Source organism: Neomonachus schauinslandi, chromosome 7 (genome assembly GCF_002201575.2).
Source record: "Neomonachus schauinslandi chromosome 7, ASM220157v2, whole genome shotgun sequence".
Lineage (NCBI taxonomy): Eukaryota > Metazoa > Chordata > Mammalia > Carnivora > Phocidae > Neomonachus > Neomonachus schauinslandi.
In genome coordinates this window covers 129877121-129894140 of record NC_058409.1, presented here as the reverse complement: position 1 = coordinate 129894140, position 17020 = coordinate 129877121, and the positions used below count along the sequence as shown (strand labels likewise).

General features: G+C 34.2%; 1 protein-coding gene across 2 annotated transcripts in view; it reads right to left on the bottom strand.

The window, feature by feature from the left end:
* Nucleotides 1-4528: 4528 nt before the first annotated feature.
* The window catches only part of CDH9 (cadherin 9), an 81943-nt gene continuing 69451 nt past the window's right edge, over nt 4529-17020 (bottom strand). For both annotated transcript variants that reach the window (XM_021695884.1, XM_021695893.1), the window contains 5 exons: nt 15479-15615; nt 14905-15026; nt 10969-11086; nt 10614-10865; nt 4529-5016 (listed from right to left, as the gene is read on the bottom strand). In XM_021695884.1, coding sequence (XP_021551559.1) covers nt 4529-5016; nt 10614-10865; nt 10969-11086; nt 14905-15026; nt 15479-15615 — 1117 coding nt within the window. The remainder of the gene's footprint in view (nt 5017-10613; nt 10866-10968; nt 11087-14904; nt 15027-15478; nt 15616-17020) is intronic.

Below are 17020 nucleotides of genomic sequence, written 5' to 3'. Positions count from 1 at the left end.
AAGAAAGAAAGAAAGAAAGAAAGAAAGAAAGAAAGAAAGAAAGAAAGGAGAAAGAAAGAAAGAAAAAGAAAGAAAGAAAGAAATGAAGGAAGAAAGAACTGCAACCCATTCTGTATTCTGTGTTCTAAATAGATGGTAGGGGCAAAGGCTAGTCAGAAAGAACACTTAGAGGGCGCCTGGGTGGCTCAGTCGTTAAGCGTCTGCCTTCGGCTCAGGTCATGATCCCAGGGTCCTGGGATCGGGCCCCACATTGGGCTCCCTGCTCGGCGGGAAGCCTGCTTCTCCCTCTCCCACTCCCCATGCTTGTGTTCCTGCTCTTGCTATCTCTCTCTCTGTCAAATAAATAAATAAAATCTTTAAAAAAAAAAAAGAAAGAACACTTAGAAGTACACTGCAATAATCCAGGCAAGCCTTTTAGACCAGGATTGTAGCAGGGGATGTGATGAAAAAAATCATTCTATACCAGGCAAATTTTGAAGGTATAGTCTGTAGGATTTCCTAAAATATAGGATGTGAAGAATTATGGAATAATAGGAATGAAGGATGATTGCAAGATTTTTGGCCTGGATAAGTAGTAAGATGTTATTGCCTTTTTTTTTTTTTAATCAACTTGAGTCAAGTTGAGAGTAGAACAGATTTAGGGATGAAAATTGGAGGTTAGAATTTGGGTGTATCCCACTTAATTAGACATCCAATTGGAAATTTAGAATAGTTCGTTGGAAATATGTTTGGATTATAAGAATGAGGCAAAGATGGAAGTCTACATTTGAGAATTTTCAATTAATCTTTATACTGATATGTCTATATGTCTACATAGATATTGATATAGATATGTATAGTAACTAAGAGGGTGGATAGATCATCAATAGCCAGAATTTAAATTAAGAAAAAAAAAAACAAACAAAAAGAAAGATGGACCACTCTAAAATAGAGTTAGAAAGAAGGCGAGTGAGTAAAATAAAAGAATAACCAACTTAATAAAGGATCTGGTGCTTGTGCCAAAATGGAAGGAATAATCCGCTGGGGTCACTTCAACCACTGGCTATGGTAGAATTTTTTTTTTCTTTTTAAATTTTTTTTAAAGATTTCATTTATTTATTTGACAGAGAGAGACATCAAGAGAGGGAACACAAGCAGGGGGAGTGGGAGAGGGAGGAGCAGGCTTCCTGCTGAAAAGGGAGCCCGATGTGGGGCTCGATCCCAGGACCCCGGGATCATGACCTGAGCCGAAGGCAGACCCTTAACGACTGAGCCACCCAGGCGCCCGAATTTTTTTTTTTCTTATTTGTTTGTTTTCATTTTGTTGTTAATGCTGTTCTGTTTTCTTTACTAAATTGATTTTTAAATCATTGAAATCTATTTCATATGCCTGAGAGCAATAGTGAAGATAATACTATCCAGACTACTTATTAAAGTACAAATAATATAGATACGTTCCTCTCCCTGAAAAAAAAACTTCAAACCTAAGTGTAGACATATATTACTCTGAAAAGTATTTAATATGCAAATTAAAACAATGATTAAGTTTTAATTGTGTTTGGAAAAAATGGTGACTTAACTAGCTTTAATGCTATCTTAAGTTTAAACAGTCAAAGCTAGCTGATTTATTTTGTTTGGAAAGTAAACACATTAAGAATTCATTTCCCTCAAATTTTACCAATGCTACAGTCCATGAGGAAAAAAAAATGCTGATCAGACTTATAAATGCATTTTTCCCATTATAAGAATTTCATAGATTATTAGAAAACTATAGGAAGTATTAATATTTCACAGGTCTGGAAATTTCTTTGATCAAATCATACCCTTTGATTTATAGCAGAAACAATCATATACTTAACAAGAATGAAATCAGTTAGCTCTGTCCTCGTAAACTCTCAGTGTATCAGTCATTCTCAGATCAAGGAAAGGGATAACTCAAACCAGTTTTATTAAAGTGCTGAAAAGTGGTAGTCAAATGAACATTTCTTCATAATCTTATTCTTATTCTGTGTCTTATTCTGTGTAGTCTCAATATGATTTTCTCATAGCAGTTGTACCTTTACAACTTACAGGTAGCTTGGTTTGTTGTGCTGTGCTTAGTATTTAAAGCATGGTAAACCCAGGCACTCAATGTAACTATCAATTCCCCTTTTCTGACTCAACATATTTTTTTCTTCTCTAAGCAGGTGTTGCACGTACAGTCATTATAGGCCTCTTTTTAATTTGTTTACTTATTGCCACTTATTCTTCTAGTGATTATAGAATAAAGTGATTATAAGAGGTATGAATAGATATCGAATACATTTTTTCTGACTACTCTAAGCACTCAGTGTCATCCTCCTCAAATATCTGTCTGATTCATGCTGAAATAGCTCTAGCATTGGGAAAACTAATTACTTTCTTTTTTTAATTTAATTTAATTTAATTTTATTATGTTATGTTAATCACCATACATTACATTATTAGTTTTTGATGTAGTGTTCCACAATTCATTGTTTTTGTATAACACCCAGTGCTCCATGCAGTACGTGCCCTCCTTAAAACCCATCACCAGGCTAACCCATCCCCCCACCCCCTCCCCTCTAGAACCCTCAGTTTGTTACTCAGATTCCATAGTCTCTCATGGTTGGTCTCCCTCTCCGATATCCCCCCCTTCATTTTTCCCTTCCTGCTATCTTCTTCTTCTTTTTTTTTTTTAAACATATAATGTATTATTTGTTTCAGAGGTACAGGTCTGTTATTCAACAGCCTTACACAAAACTAATTACTTTCTAAAGTGAAAAGTGAAACTTTTTAAATGAAAACTAAAATGAAAAACATTGTTTTCTGGGAAATTCCAATGATTAGAAAAATTTCAGATATTTCTTAAGTGCAAAGTATGTTTTATTTTCTCAGCATCAAATTGAACTTTAATATGTGTTAACTACTGATGGTAAAGTTATTGAAATGATCTTCAAAAATTTTATAACATAGTAACAGGATACAAAAGTTTGTTCATAATTGGTATTTGCTATTTAAAAAGGCTTGGTAACAGACTAGTGGATGTTAAATTTCTATATAAATTCCACTCTAGGAACCACCCTGGGCATGATATTTGCTCCTTAAAAGATGAATAATAAAAGAGAAAGAAAAGGATAATTCATGGCACAGAAAATGAATAATATGCTATCTCCCTGTGAAGTTTCTATCTTTTGGTTTAGGTTTTATTCTCCAGATTAAACCAAGGCAAGTTTTCTGAAGTCTTTTAAAGATTTGCAAATAATTATTATGTACAATTCTGGCTTTCTCTCTTCTTCTTTCCCATGTCTTAATTTGTCCGTATTCTGTTTTCTGGACAAGACCTGTCATTAGTAAACGTTCACATTCCCTAGGGTTTCTTATCTCCAGTGGACATGTCACTAGTTCAAGAATTTCTCAAATATACCGTCACTTTGAATCTCCTCAATAAAGTTTTCAATTAAAAAAAACCCAAACTTCTCTAGTTTGTTGGTACACATTTTAAATGTCACCCAGATTATATCCCATGAATTATCTGATCATGGAGAAAGAAAATCAGAACTATTACTTTTCATTCTGAAAACTATTCTATTGATGAAGGAAGAGTGATTTAGATTTTTTTTGTCATCTACATAATATTCCTTACATATACTTCATATACTCTCAAGTAAAATTCATTGGTTGATTCTATAGAAAAAACTGTACAAAAAAAACTTAATCATTTACAAGCATATTTATAATAGTTTATATTTCAAAGGTCTCACATCCTACTGATGGGTAAATATGAGTAGTTCAATAAACACTTGTCCATGTTTAAGTGGCAGAAGCAAGACACCATTACTTATACTAAAGCTCTTTTATAGTCTTGCTATATTCTAGTTCCAAATCACATGCAGTAAGTTAGCTGTTTTATTTTTTCCCTGAGTGAATCATGTTTTGCCTATAAAGATGTAAAAAAAATTCTGTTATAAGTGAGATCAGAAGTGCTTCTAGGAATTAAATAAAATGATATTTATTTTTATAAATACTAGTTTATTTCATAAAAATACAAAAATATAAATATACATTTATAAAAATATGAATGAATTAACACAAAGACATTCTTCAACTAAATAAATATGGCAGTAATAGTCATTCCTATTTCTTTAGGGATATATTTTTCATATTAATTTACAAAGCAGTTGCACAATGTTAAATAGTAAAGGTGATTGTAAGTCAGTTAAGAAAACATTTATAAAGTCTTTATATTTAAGGAAAGGCACAAAAAGCCTTTATGTAATTTTTATTGATTATTGATGTGGTATACTTTCCTTCAGAGATTGTTAGGCAAAGAGAGGGAACTAGTTATTATTACTTTTTTTTTAAAAATCTATATCATTCGTATTCATTCACAGAAACTTACTGATTAAGCAAACCCTTACTAAGACAACACCTACGTATTGTTTGTAATTTCAATTTTTAAAAAATTTCCTCCAAGGAAGAGAATGCAGGCCACTCAATCTAGTAACAAGGAGAGTACTTCCGAAAACATGGATCAAGTCATACAATACTCTTAATCTCGGTCACTGTCATCACCCCCGTACATATCAGCAAGCTTTTTAAAACGAGGCCCCCAGTCGCTGAGGTAATCATAATCTTGGTTACAATCTGCTGTGAGAGACTCTAAAGAACTGAGTGAATCTGCTATGGAATCATTCCCTTCATAGGCATATGTTGCCAGTGAATCATAAGGTGGTGCACTTGGGTCTGAGTCATTTTCTTTTAATCTTCGGTGGATAAAATCTTGTACATCAATATTTTCCCACAGAGGCACAGTCCTCCTTATCTGAAATATAGTTTCAGGCATTACATCCCTTCTAAGTTTACTGTCTTCTCTTGCTTCTGGATTCCTTAATGTGCCAATATCGAAAGCTTGGGTATCTTCTTCCCCACCACCTTCATCATTGTAGGTCACGATGTTGTCCCGGACATCGTCTTTTGAAATTATCAGAGGTTCCTTTTTCCTCTGCCGCTTCAGTGCAGCGAACAGTACAACTAAAACTATTAACAACAACGACAACAAAGAGAAAATAGTGAGAGTCCATGATTCAGGTTTAAATGAAATATAACACACTTTGCTGAAGGAAGTTTGTGTGGTGTGAGAGATGCTGAGATTTGTTTGGATAAAGAGTAACTACCCGGGCGCCTGGGTGGCTCAGTTGGTTAAGCGACTGCCTTCGGCTCAGGTCATGATCCTGGAGTCCCGGGATCGAGTCCCGCGTCGGGCTCCCTGCTCGTCAGGGAGTCTGCTTCTCCCTCTGACCCTCCCCCCTCTCATGTGCTCTCTCTCTTTCAAATAAATAAATAAAATCTTTTAATAAAAAAAAAAAAAGAGTAACTACCCTACACAAATACAGGGTGCCGTGGGCCAGTGACTAAATGTCTTCTATTGGTAAAGGAGCAGATATTACAATCCCTTTATTTACTTTCAAGACTCACTATCCTATAGAGCTCTGGCATTGCAAAAGCCTTATTCAGTTATGGCTAATTCATTTAGCCAACTGTTAATTATGTGATACCTCATTCCCCTCAATGGTATGCTTGCTTAAAAATACTAAAATTCTAAAGCTACAGTCATTATTATCCCAAGAAAAATTGAGCAACAATTTAATATTTTCTTAATGATGCAAGGGCCTATATGCAAAACATTATTCATATATATGCATACATATGCATCATATATGTGTATATATTATACACATGCATATATGTGTGTGTATATACATAAATATATACATACTACTTATCTAATTTCTTCCAGTAGCTCATATCTGTTTGAATTCCTTTATTGACTTGGTTTTGAAAGCCTACTTAAAATCTGAAATATAACTCTATAAACGACAGTATGAAATTCAAAGTCTAACTTATCTTTAACCTGTACTCATCTTACAAGACAGCTCAGACTAATTATCTTTTACTGAGGATTTCCTTGACTTGTACAGTTGCATTGGATCTTTCTGGCTAAAATGTTAATTATAATCCCTCAATTCACTATATTGTTTTTATTATTTACATACCATGTATCAGGTTAACTGTGAACTTCCCCACATAGAATATACTTTCTTGTTTTTTGTTATATTACTGAAATTTAACATATGCGTATATGTGACAGTGAACGTATGCAAAATAAATAAGTTTTGCAATTTACATATATATTTAAAAATAAGGAAAAAGACCACATGATTTCCAAAATATAAATTTTCCATTGGAAATAGGCCAAGTCCCTAATTTTATATACAAGAAAAGTTAAGAAGTAAAGATAATCTTGCTAAAGCACACTTGCACATTGCAGGGGAGAAATAAAAAACAGGTTCCCCTTACTTTAGGCAGCTAAATGTTTTGTCAGTACTATTTACGTTTTATTAAAAAACAAGAAAATGTTGGCTCAAAAATCTGTCATTTCTTTTCTCAATTTTTGTATTGAGATTACACAGAGGAAACTCATTCACATTGAGACTGCATTTCACCATGGCCCTTGAGTGCCCTATAACTCCATTAGAAGCCTGTCCAATGATATTGTCATATTGGCCAACACACTTTCCTTAGTTCCTATTAATTGGTAGAAAGAATTAAAAAAAAAAATCATTAGAAGCATCTTCAGTTAACTTCCACAGAATAGGTTATAGGTGCTGAGCTATATTCAGAATCATCTTGGAGATAATTTTAAAAAAATACCTTTTCAATAAAAATGGAACATATCTGTACTCTCGCCTATTAAAGGATGAAAATAAGTTAATTAACTCCAACATAGATCTGAAAATCTACCAATTTAGTGAATCATTCAGTTAAAAAAAAAGATTCCTTTTAAATTTCATATTGAATTTATAATTTCTCTACTTTCCTCAAAATTTCTATAAATTCTGACTATAAAAGAACAACAATATAGTCAAATTATTTTAAGGGTTTCTTAGCTAATATAATATTTATTAACTCCCATAAATGGACCTTAGAACCTATTCTGAGTTTTTTTTCTCCTCTGTTGTGTTAAAATCATCTACTTCATTTCCCTAGGCTGAGGTTATTAATTGAATGGAATTTAGAAAGGTTAAGATAAGGAATAGAAAAAAGTGTATCATTATTTCCATTTATCTGTAACTGAAATTTAGTATTTCTATTATGAATATCAGGATATACAGTTACTATAGTGATAGTAAGAGTATGTGTGACTATTAAATCAATAGAAAGCACAGATATTTTATATTGCATTTTAGTTAGGACATATCTCAAATGATCATTAGACTTGCACTAGAGCAAGGCACATATGACAATAATTAAGCACATTTAGCTTTTGTTTCTTGTTTAATTTGGATACATATATTTCCTTTGCCTAATATATCCTATCCTTATTAATTTAAATTATCATTCTGAATAGTTCCCATAAGCTTCATCTGACTTCCAAGGTGTCTAAGGAACCAAAAAAATTAAAAAGTCCTGCCTCGACTTTGCCTTTTAACATAGACAAACTCTAAGAACTACATTTCTTCAAACTGTAATAGGTAGGTCTAAAATGTCATTGTCTGTGCTATATCATTATCTTGCAAAGAGCAGAGTCTATTTACTATAGAAATTTAGAAATTTAGTAACTGTGCACAAATAACAGGTGTTGGCGAGGATGTGAAGAAGGGGAACCCTCTTGCACTGTTGGTGGGAATGCAAACTGGTGTAGCTACTCTGGAAAATAGTATGGAGGTTCATCAAAAAGTTAAAAATAGAACCACCCTATGATCCAGCAATTGCCCTATTAGGTATTTACCCAAAGGATAGAAAAGTACTAATTCAAAGGGATACATGTACCCCGATGTTTGTAGCAGCATTATCTACAATAGCCAAATTATGCAAACAGTGCAAGTATCTATCAACTGACGAATGGATAAAGAAGTGGTATATATATATATATATATATATATACATATATACATATACACACACACAATGGATATTACTCAGACATAAAAAAGAATGAAATCCTGTCATTTGCAATGACATGGATGTAGCTAGAGAGTATTATGCTAAGTGAAATAAGTCAGAGAAAGACAAATACCATATGATTTCACTCATATGTAGAAGTTAAGAAACATAACAGATGAACACAGGGAAAGAAAAAAGAGAGAAGCAAACCAAACATAAAACAGACTCTTTAACTATAAGAGAACAAACTGAGAGATACTGGAAGGCAGGTGGGAAGAAGGGATAGGTTGAATGGGTGATGGGAATTAAGGAGTGCACTTGCTGTGATGAGCACCAGGTGTTATATGGAAGTGTTGAATCGCTACATTGTACACCTGAAACTAAGATTACACTGTATGTTAACTAAGTTGAATTTAAATAAAAACTTAAAAAAAGATGAACTCACAGCAAAAATGCTTTAGGAACTTTGATAATGAAACCTGAATTGGAACCAATTTTTAACTAAAATAATAGAAAACCACTCCACATATAGGCAACCAGTTGGGAAGGTGGAAAACAAGAAATGTGTGCCTTCTATATTGTGTAGGGCACAAAGGTGGCAGACTTTTCAGAATAATGAAGCAGCCTTCTAGGATTTCTGCATAGAAAAAATATTATCCAATTTAGTTTCATAATGTTATAGTATCTAAGCTTACTTTGGGGGTGCTTTTGTTCCGCCATGTGTGTATGCATGTCTTTATGTCTGTGTGTGTATTATCTTAATATAGAAATCTTAAAAATAAAATTTGAAATATACATATTTCCATGGTGTTCTAAATTAGGAAAGTAGAACTATGTGAGTAAATAAAACAATATAATATCAGTAGCACTTAGCTGAGTGGTAAACCAAACTTTATTTTCCATGGGGATACAAAAATATTTTACATGAGAGTCAACTTTCTAGCAGCAGTTCTGAGATGTGGATTGGTGGTATGTATGTTCTAAAGCGCCCTGAGAAAATGTTTTTCTAAATAGTTGGATCATTTTATTTTATTTATTTATTTTTTTTAAGATTTTATTTATTTATTTGAGAGAGAGAATGAGCGACAGAGAGCACGAGAGGGAAGAGGGTCAGAGGGAGAAGCAGATCCCCCGCTGAGCAGGGAGCCCAATGCGGGACTCCATCCCGGGACTCCAGGATCATGACCTGAGCCGAAGGCAGTCGCTTAACCAACTGAGCCACCCAGGCGCCCCAATAGTTGGATCATTTTAGCTGAGAGAAATGTTTTCTCCTCACTTTCATCAATCTCCCACTGAAGTCCTGCAAGGGTATCTGGCCAAAGGGATTTCATCCAGATAGCCTGAAAGGATTTGCAGTTTAAAGGAGCCAGCACATATGAGCATTGGAACATAAATTTGGCTGGCTCTCATGCCCTAAGCATAAGCATTTTGGATGAATATTTGATGGAAACAATTTTGGGGGGGGAATGTTTTACAGTGGAACAACTATTTAATTGAATTAAATTGTTGTCCTGTTAGGGCATGCTCAAATAAAACATTTGCTGTTGAAAGCATGACTTCAGAAAACATTGCATGAGAAGATATGACCACAATGTCATAGTGATATTTTTAAAAAATGAAGTAAAACTTTTAATTTGCACCTATGTATAACAAATTGTATGAATAAAAAGTTTACCTTATCTTGACAATTTAAATGCACTTGCCAGTTAGGTGTCTAATATCCATATCTTAGTATTTGTTAGTAATATTATTTGAAAAGGTAGTCTTTGGTTTTGAGAATAATGGTTTAAAAGGAAAATTCTGAAATAGACTTATCTGAGTTTGAATGCTAGTTAAAACCTTCCTAAATGAGTGAATTGGTAGACGTTAGTCTTTCTTGAGAAGAATCAAAGTATTTATCTTACAGAATTGATATGAAAATTAAATCAGTTGTAAAATTAAATATACTTAGAACAGTGACCATGGTTAGTTAGCACTAAGCGGTGTAATATAAAATAGATTTTAAAAATATTTGTCTCTGTATATGTATATAGCATTAGCTATATTATCTCTGTCTTCCATCTCTAGAAAGCTAGACCTATCCTCAGAGAGAACTCAATTTTCTTTTTCTAATCAAAAGAACCATTTTATTTTTTTTAGTTTTAGTTTTATTATATTATGTTATGTTAATCACCATACATTACATCATTAGTTTTTGATGTAGTGTTCCATGATTCATTGTTTGCATATAACACCCAGTGTTCCATGCAGAATGTGCCCTCTTTAATACCCATCACCGGCTAACCCATCCCCCCACCCCCCTCCCCTCTAGAACCCTCAGTTTGTTTCTCAGAGTCCATCGTCTCTCATGGTTCGTCTCCCCCCTCCAATTTCCCCCCTTCATTTTTCCCTTCCTACTATCATCTTCTTATTTTTTTAACATATAATGTATTATTTGTTTCAAAGGTGCAGGTCTGTGATTCATCAGTCTTACACAATCCACAGCGCTCACCATAGCACATACCCTCCCCAGTGTCTATCACCCAGCCACCCCACCCCTCCCACCCCTCACCACTGAAAGAACCATTTTAATAAAAAGTTAAAAATGTCAACCTTTAGCTCTAGAGAAGTGTGCTTTTTGGTTGCACCATCACTGAACCAGAAGGGAGAGACTTCTTTGAGTGAAATGAGCATTCGGAGGTATAGCTTACCGAGTAGAATGATGACACAAAGAAGGATGGCGATGAGTGCCCCCGTGCTCAGGCCAGCCGCTAGGACCAAGGCCTCTGCATTGCAGGACTGCATGTTTCCCTGATTATCGCAGGCACACACACGGATAGTGAGCGTGCCGGTGCTGCTCTGAATTGGATAATCATTGTCGAAGATTAAAATCGGCAGTAGATAGGTGCTCATTTTTTTGCGGCTATACCCGTCTTTTCGAGTCACGATTCCTGCTGTATTATCTAGGAAAAAAAAAAAAAAAAAAGTGTGTGTGGGGGGAAACTCAGACCAGTTTTTAATTTTGCAGCTGAAGGTCTCAATTTTAACTTTAAAAATGTTCTGTACCTTTATTATCTACAATGGTGAAGTTCGGATTGAGAGGAAATTCTGGTACTGGCTCAAAGAAAAATTTGTGGCCTCGGGGAGGATCATCTTTGTCCATGACACTGATAGTCTGGATCAACTGAAACAAATCAGTAAATTAAATAAAGGACAACAAAGAGCAACTCTTGTTATACTACATTTTAAGTTAGTGTTTGTGCTTTAAATATATCATCGACTTATTAAAGAAACAAAAAACAGGCCATTTTCGGAAATTATGCCAAAGCTTTTTATAGTTCTATGCAATGTAACAATTAGTTAAGGATAGAATATGTTCATCAAGTATCACTGTGCAAGGTATCTCTATGAATCTTTGTCTGATTCTTGGCCACTGGAATATCTAACCTTAAAGAAAATTTTATCAGTCCAACATCTATCCTCTTTTAACATTGTTAGAAAGTACCAGTCTGTTTTATTAATAATTGGTTACCAATCTCTTGCCCCCACTAAATAATGATTGTCTCAAAGGCAGAGAACATAACAGATGCATTTTTAAAAAGACAGAAGTGATTAGCACAACTATTCCTACAGATCAAGAACACTTGAATATAGTTTTGGTAAAAATAAGCAATATGCCACATAATACCAGAAAGCAAAAGGTTTTAAAGCTATGGGGCACCCTAACTACAATCGTATTGCTTATTTTATTCAAAGTATTTGGTTTTTTTTATGGTATTTGCAAAGGTTAGAAATATATACAAATAAATGCTTTTCAAGTTTCATAAAATCAGTGTCGAAGTTGAGAAATCACAACACCTCTTAGCCGTGCTCACTATAAGTCAGAGGTGTGCCATAGTGTGAGGATGGAGCATCAAACAACAGGTCAGGCAGAAAAAGTCCACTGAGCATTTCACAGTGGAAAAAGCACTAAGCTACACATCGGGGTGCCTGTTTTTCTAGTCATGGGTCTGCCATCTGTGTGACTTGAAATCACAGCCACTTAATTACTCTTACTTTCAAATTTCTTTTCCACCAAAACAGAGTCGCACTGCTTCCAGGTATAATAGTGCAACTTCTGTAATGAACAATTACTGGAATTTCACAGTGGTTTGACATACCCATTGTTTTGTTTATTGTTTACCTTCTATAGCCATACTAACCTGCAACCTCACTAGTCAACACTTTTACCCCTGTAATTTAATATTAACTATGATTTCATTCATTTTATTGACAGAGAGGCATGGAACCTTACTTTTCTTTATATAATGCTTCTGAAAGTGCACAATTATTAATGCAAACTTAATGCACATTTTCTCCTTAGAAGATTGGATCATGACATAGAAAAAATGCTTTTAGTACTTTAATACTTTTGTTTAGCCTCCTGTTCTAGATTGGCAATGATATCTAATTTTTAGTAATATAAAATATCTTATTTTTAGTGATATTTTAAATCATAAACAACATCGGTCCTCTGGTAATATGGCTGAGTTCTTGAAATGATTAGATGGGCCACTGTATCCACATATTTTAACAGAGAATGCATAGCAGTAGATTAAAATATATTTTCAACCTTGTTAATTTTAATAAGGAAATTGTTTTCCGCCAAGTATATGAACAATGACAGAAATGTTAATAGTAGTAGTATATATTAAAATAATTATTAGTTAATATCAATATACTTTATCGAATATTATTTTTAATATGTATCAATTACATGAATCAACAAAAGAAAAGCATATTAATGGACAAATAAGTAAAGATTCTGTATATGCTATTGTCAGTTGACTTATGTCTGTCTAAAATATATGTTCAAATCCTATTTCCCAGTACCTGTGAATGTGCTCTTATTTGGAAACAGGCTCTTTGTAGATGCAATCAAGTTAAGATGATGCCATAGCAGATTAGTGTGGGCCCTAAGCCAATGAATGGAGTCTCATAAGAAGAGGGAAATGTGGATACAGAGAGTTAGAAAAAGAATGTCATGGGACAGTGTGCACAGAGATTGGAGTAATTCTTATAAACCGAGGAATGCCGGTGATTGCTGGCAATTACAGAAGCTGGGAAATGTCAAGAGTCCTGACTGCTGACAGACAGACGGACCGCTGACACCATTGATTTCAGACTTCTAGCCTCCAGAACTGTGTGAGAGCACATCTCTGTTGTTTTAAGCTCTCTAGTTTGTGGTAGTTTCTCACAGTAGCCTTAGGAAACTAATACATCTGTGAAGATTATTTTAAAATGGCTACACATTTATGAAAAAATGTTCAGCCTAAATAATTTGGGAAGAGTCCATGTTAAAATTATTATGAGATATTACTATTTGGTGGACACTTAAAAAGTCTAGTGTTCCAGTAAATAGGCAATCATCCACTAGGTATATGACCTATTTGGGGAGCTGTTTGGAGGCACTGATGTGTATTTATATATAAAATTTAATTATTCTTATTTCAAAGGTTATATCAAAGGAAAGGAACACCAGGTAGTGTATAAATACAAATGTATTATAATGCTCATTATAGCGTTATCTGCTAGACTCACATTGTGTTTATAAACCAAATTTCTATTAGTAAGTGGATAGTTGAATAAACTAATTAATGTGTAGCTGTGCTAGAAAAATTCAGCATCAAATTAAAAATGATCATTTACTAAATTGAGAGTATGTCCATTACATGTTGCAAAGTAACATGTAAAAAGAAAAAAGAAAGAAAAACAATTTTTAATCCAAATAACTGTGTAATGATTCTTTTTTGGCAAATAATGATAATACCCCATTTTTATTTTTGTGTATGTAAGTGGAACTCTGTCTTGGTCTGCTTGTTTGGGCTGCCGTAAAAATCACTGCAGAAATTAATTTTCTCACAGTTCTGGAGCCTGGAAGTCCGAGATCGAGGTACCAGCTAGGCGGGTTTCTGGTGAGGGCTCTCTTTCTGGCTTGCCGACAGCTGCCTCCTTGCTACATCCTCACATTGCCTTTCCTCTGAGTGTGGGCAGAGAGAGAGAGAGTCATCTCTCTTTTGTCTCTCTTTTAAAGGACAGCAACCCTCTCAGATCAGAGCCCCAACCTTATGATCTCATTTAACATTCATTGCTTCCTTAGAAGCTCCATCTCTAAATACAGCCATATTGGGGGTTAGGGTTTCAAATAAACATTTGGTCCGTTGCAATCTTCATTGTAATAAAAGGAGGACAGTATTTCACTTTTATTTTCTATATTTAAATAGGCACAATGGAATTATATATGATTCTTAACATCCATCTACTTTTTCTTTAAAGAAATATCTAAATAACTGGTTAAAATTTCTTTCAGTGAAATTTGTGCAGTTGCTGTCATTTGTAAAATACTATATTGGTGTCAAAAATGAACATACTCTGCATTTGCTTAAAGTTACTTTAGAGATCTCTTATATATTAGGGGGACTTTGCAAGAGGACTTTGTAACTCTTGTACTATCTCTTTTTTATCTCAATAATATTGAAGTTGAAAAATCACAAAGTATAATTTATCAAACCAAAATATCCTGCCTGAGAGATTAAAAGAGGAAAAATGTAATCAACAAGACAATTATTGTGATTCCCTTTATACTAACACAGAACAATTTCATTTTCATACTTCATGTTTTATTTAGGAATATATTTCCACTCTATTCTTGAGTATAACTCAGTATCATCATAATTATGAATCCAGGGAGGAACTTTTCACATATATATATTCATTATATACCCAGTATATAAATTAAAGTATATATTATAACTCTGCTATTACATCATGGGTTCCATAATAAAAACAACTTCAGAAGTCATCTGTTTAGATCACTGTGAGTGTTTTGGTAAGGGGAGATGAACAGATGACAAAAGGATTGACAGTAGTTTGCATAAAAAAGATTTTGTGCAAGTCAATTGATATGTTATCTGCCTTTGTGAAGAGGAAATATTTTTTAAAGTTTATAATAATTTTATTTACCTGCCCAGGTTTTGCATTTTCACAAACAAATGTTTCATAGTACATGGCAAATTCCGGAGCATGGTCATTTATATCTAGAATTCTGATGAAGACAGGGATGTGGCTACTTTGCTTTGAGTTATCTGCAACGAGAACATGTGTAAGACTTCAGTCTCATTTACAGAGAAGCGGTGATACCACTCACCCCATTTGTAACTTAGCAACAAATCATTTCTGCGGTATTCACTTTCTCAACTGGATTGCTGATGAATAGCTGAGCTTTCTTACATGGTCCAGATGCAAAGCACGATTAAGAAGAGGAGACTATGATTGAGAATGAAGTATTATTCGTAAGACATAATTTTCTCAGACAGATTAATTATTTTTTTGAGGTTATAATCTATTTCTCTCCTAGAGTAAGGTGTAAAAGAAAATCAAGTTTAAAAAGTGGATATTTGAGAATCATTATGATACCGTAAGTCTCCAACACACTCTGAGGTTGCTAATGAGAAAGTGACTTCCCTCAAGAAACAGAGTCTACTTAATGCTATTATTTTACCACTTCGGTGTTCAGGTGGATGTATTCCCCACTCACTTATTTCTGTGGCAGTAATGGAGATGTTGTGCCAAGAAGAGGACTCCCGATCAAGGGGTTTCAAAGTGAAAATAGAGCCATTTTCGGAGTGAATGCTAAAAATCCGGTCCATATCAGTATGCCGATCAATAGAGTATCTGGCAGGAAAGAGATTCATGAATCTAGGCATTAAGATTATTAATTCATCTACTGTTCCTTAATGTTAGAGGCAGTTCAAGCAATGTTCTCCTAAAGTCATGACCAGTAAAATGCCGACAACTTTCACGAATTTTTATTTAATACAATTGTCGTTTAGCCAATTTGATATATCCGGCCTTTTCCATCATTTCTATTCTAAGATTATGTGTCCTTTAGAGTTATTATTTAAGCTCATGAATCCTTGTGGCAACCTTTAAGTGAGTTTTTAATTGTCACTTGATTTACTTAACCTATCATATACCTGTTGCAGTGCTTTAGACATGTTAAATTTGATAGAGTCAATTGCATTAGATAAACTGAAATTATGCTAAAAAACATAAGAACATGTGTCCACAGAGTCCTTATGACTATAAGTGAATAGAGAGAGGCTGTTGTAAAGTACATTGCTCTTGAACGGCTCTCTATTCAAGGAACATGTCAGCTGAATCAAAGGTTATCCTCCAATCTATTCCTCTGACCTTTTGCAGATAAAAATGAAATGACATATTACACAGAGTTTTATGACTTTTTTCATCAAGGCTGGATATGGAAACTGTCATCATAAACTTTGTATCACTCTATGGTTGGCAAAATAATGCCTCCCCACCTCCCCCAAAGGATGCCCACCTCCTAATCCCTGAAATTTGGGACTATGTTACTTTACATGGTGAAAGTAACTGTGCAGATGCGATTAAGGTTAAAGTCATTGAGAAGGGAGATTATCCTTGATTATCTAGATAGCCCTAAACTAATCATATAAACCATTTAAAGTGGAAGAAGAAGGCAGAGATGGGCTCTAGAGAAATGAGATGGGAGAAAAAAAAGAGATTTTAAGTATGAAAAGGACTTGACCTCTCACTGTTGGCTTTGAAGATGGTGGAAAGGGACCACATGCCAAAGGACACAGGCAGCCTCTAGAAACTCAGAATGAACCTTGAGCTGACAGCAAGAAAATGAGAATTTCAGTCCTACAACTGCAAAGAATTGAAATCTGCTAATAACTTGAATGAGCAAGGAAACAATTTCTGTCCTTCAGTTTCCAGACGGGAATGTGGCCCTGTCCACACAAACCCCTTGACTTTAGTCCCGTGAGACTCATCCCCGATCTCTGACCTATAAAACTATAAGATATAAATTTGAGTTGCTTTGAGCACTAAGTTTATGGTAATTTGTTATGACAGCAATGGAAGGCTGCAACGTACTCATAAGAAAGATCTTTTAAAAGACTAGCTTATAATAAAATCTTTTAGTTATGTCAGGCCATATTAGGCTATACTAACCCTTTACATCTGTTTGAGATTTCTGCTGCTGAGTATCTAATTAAGCCATAGAGGAAAATAAGTGTTTTTTAAACATTAATGTTCA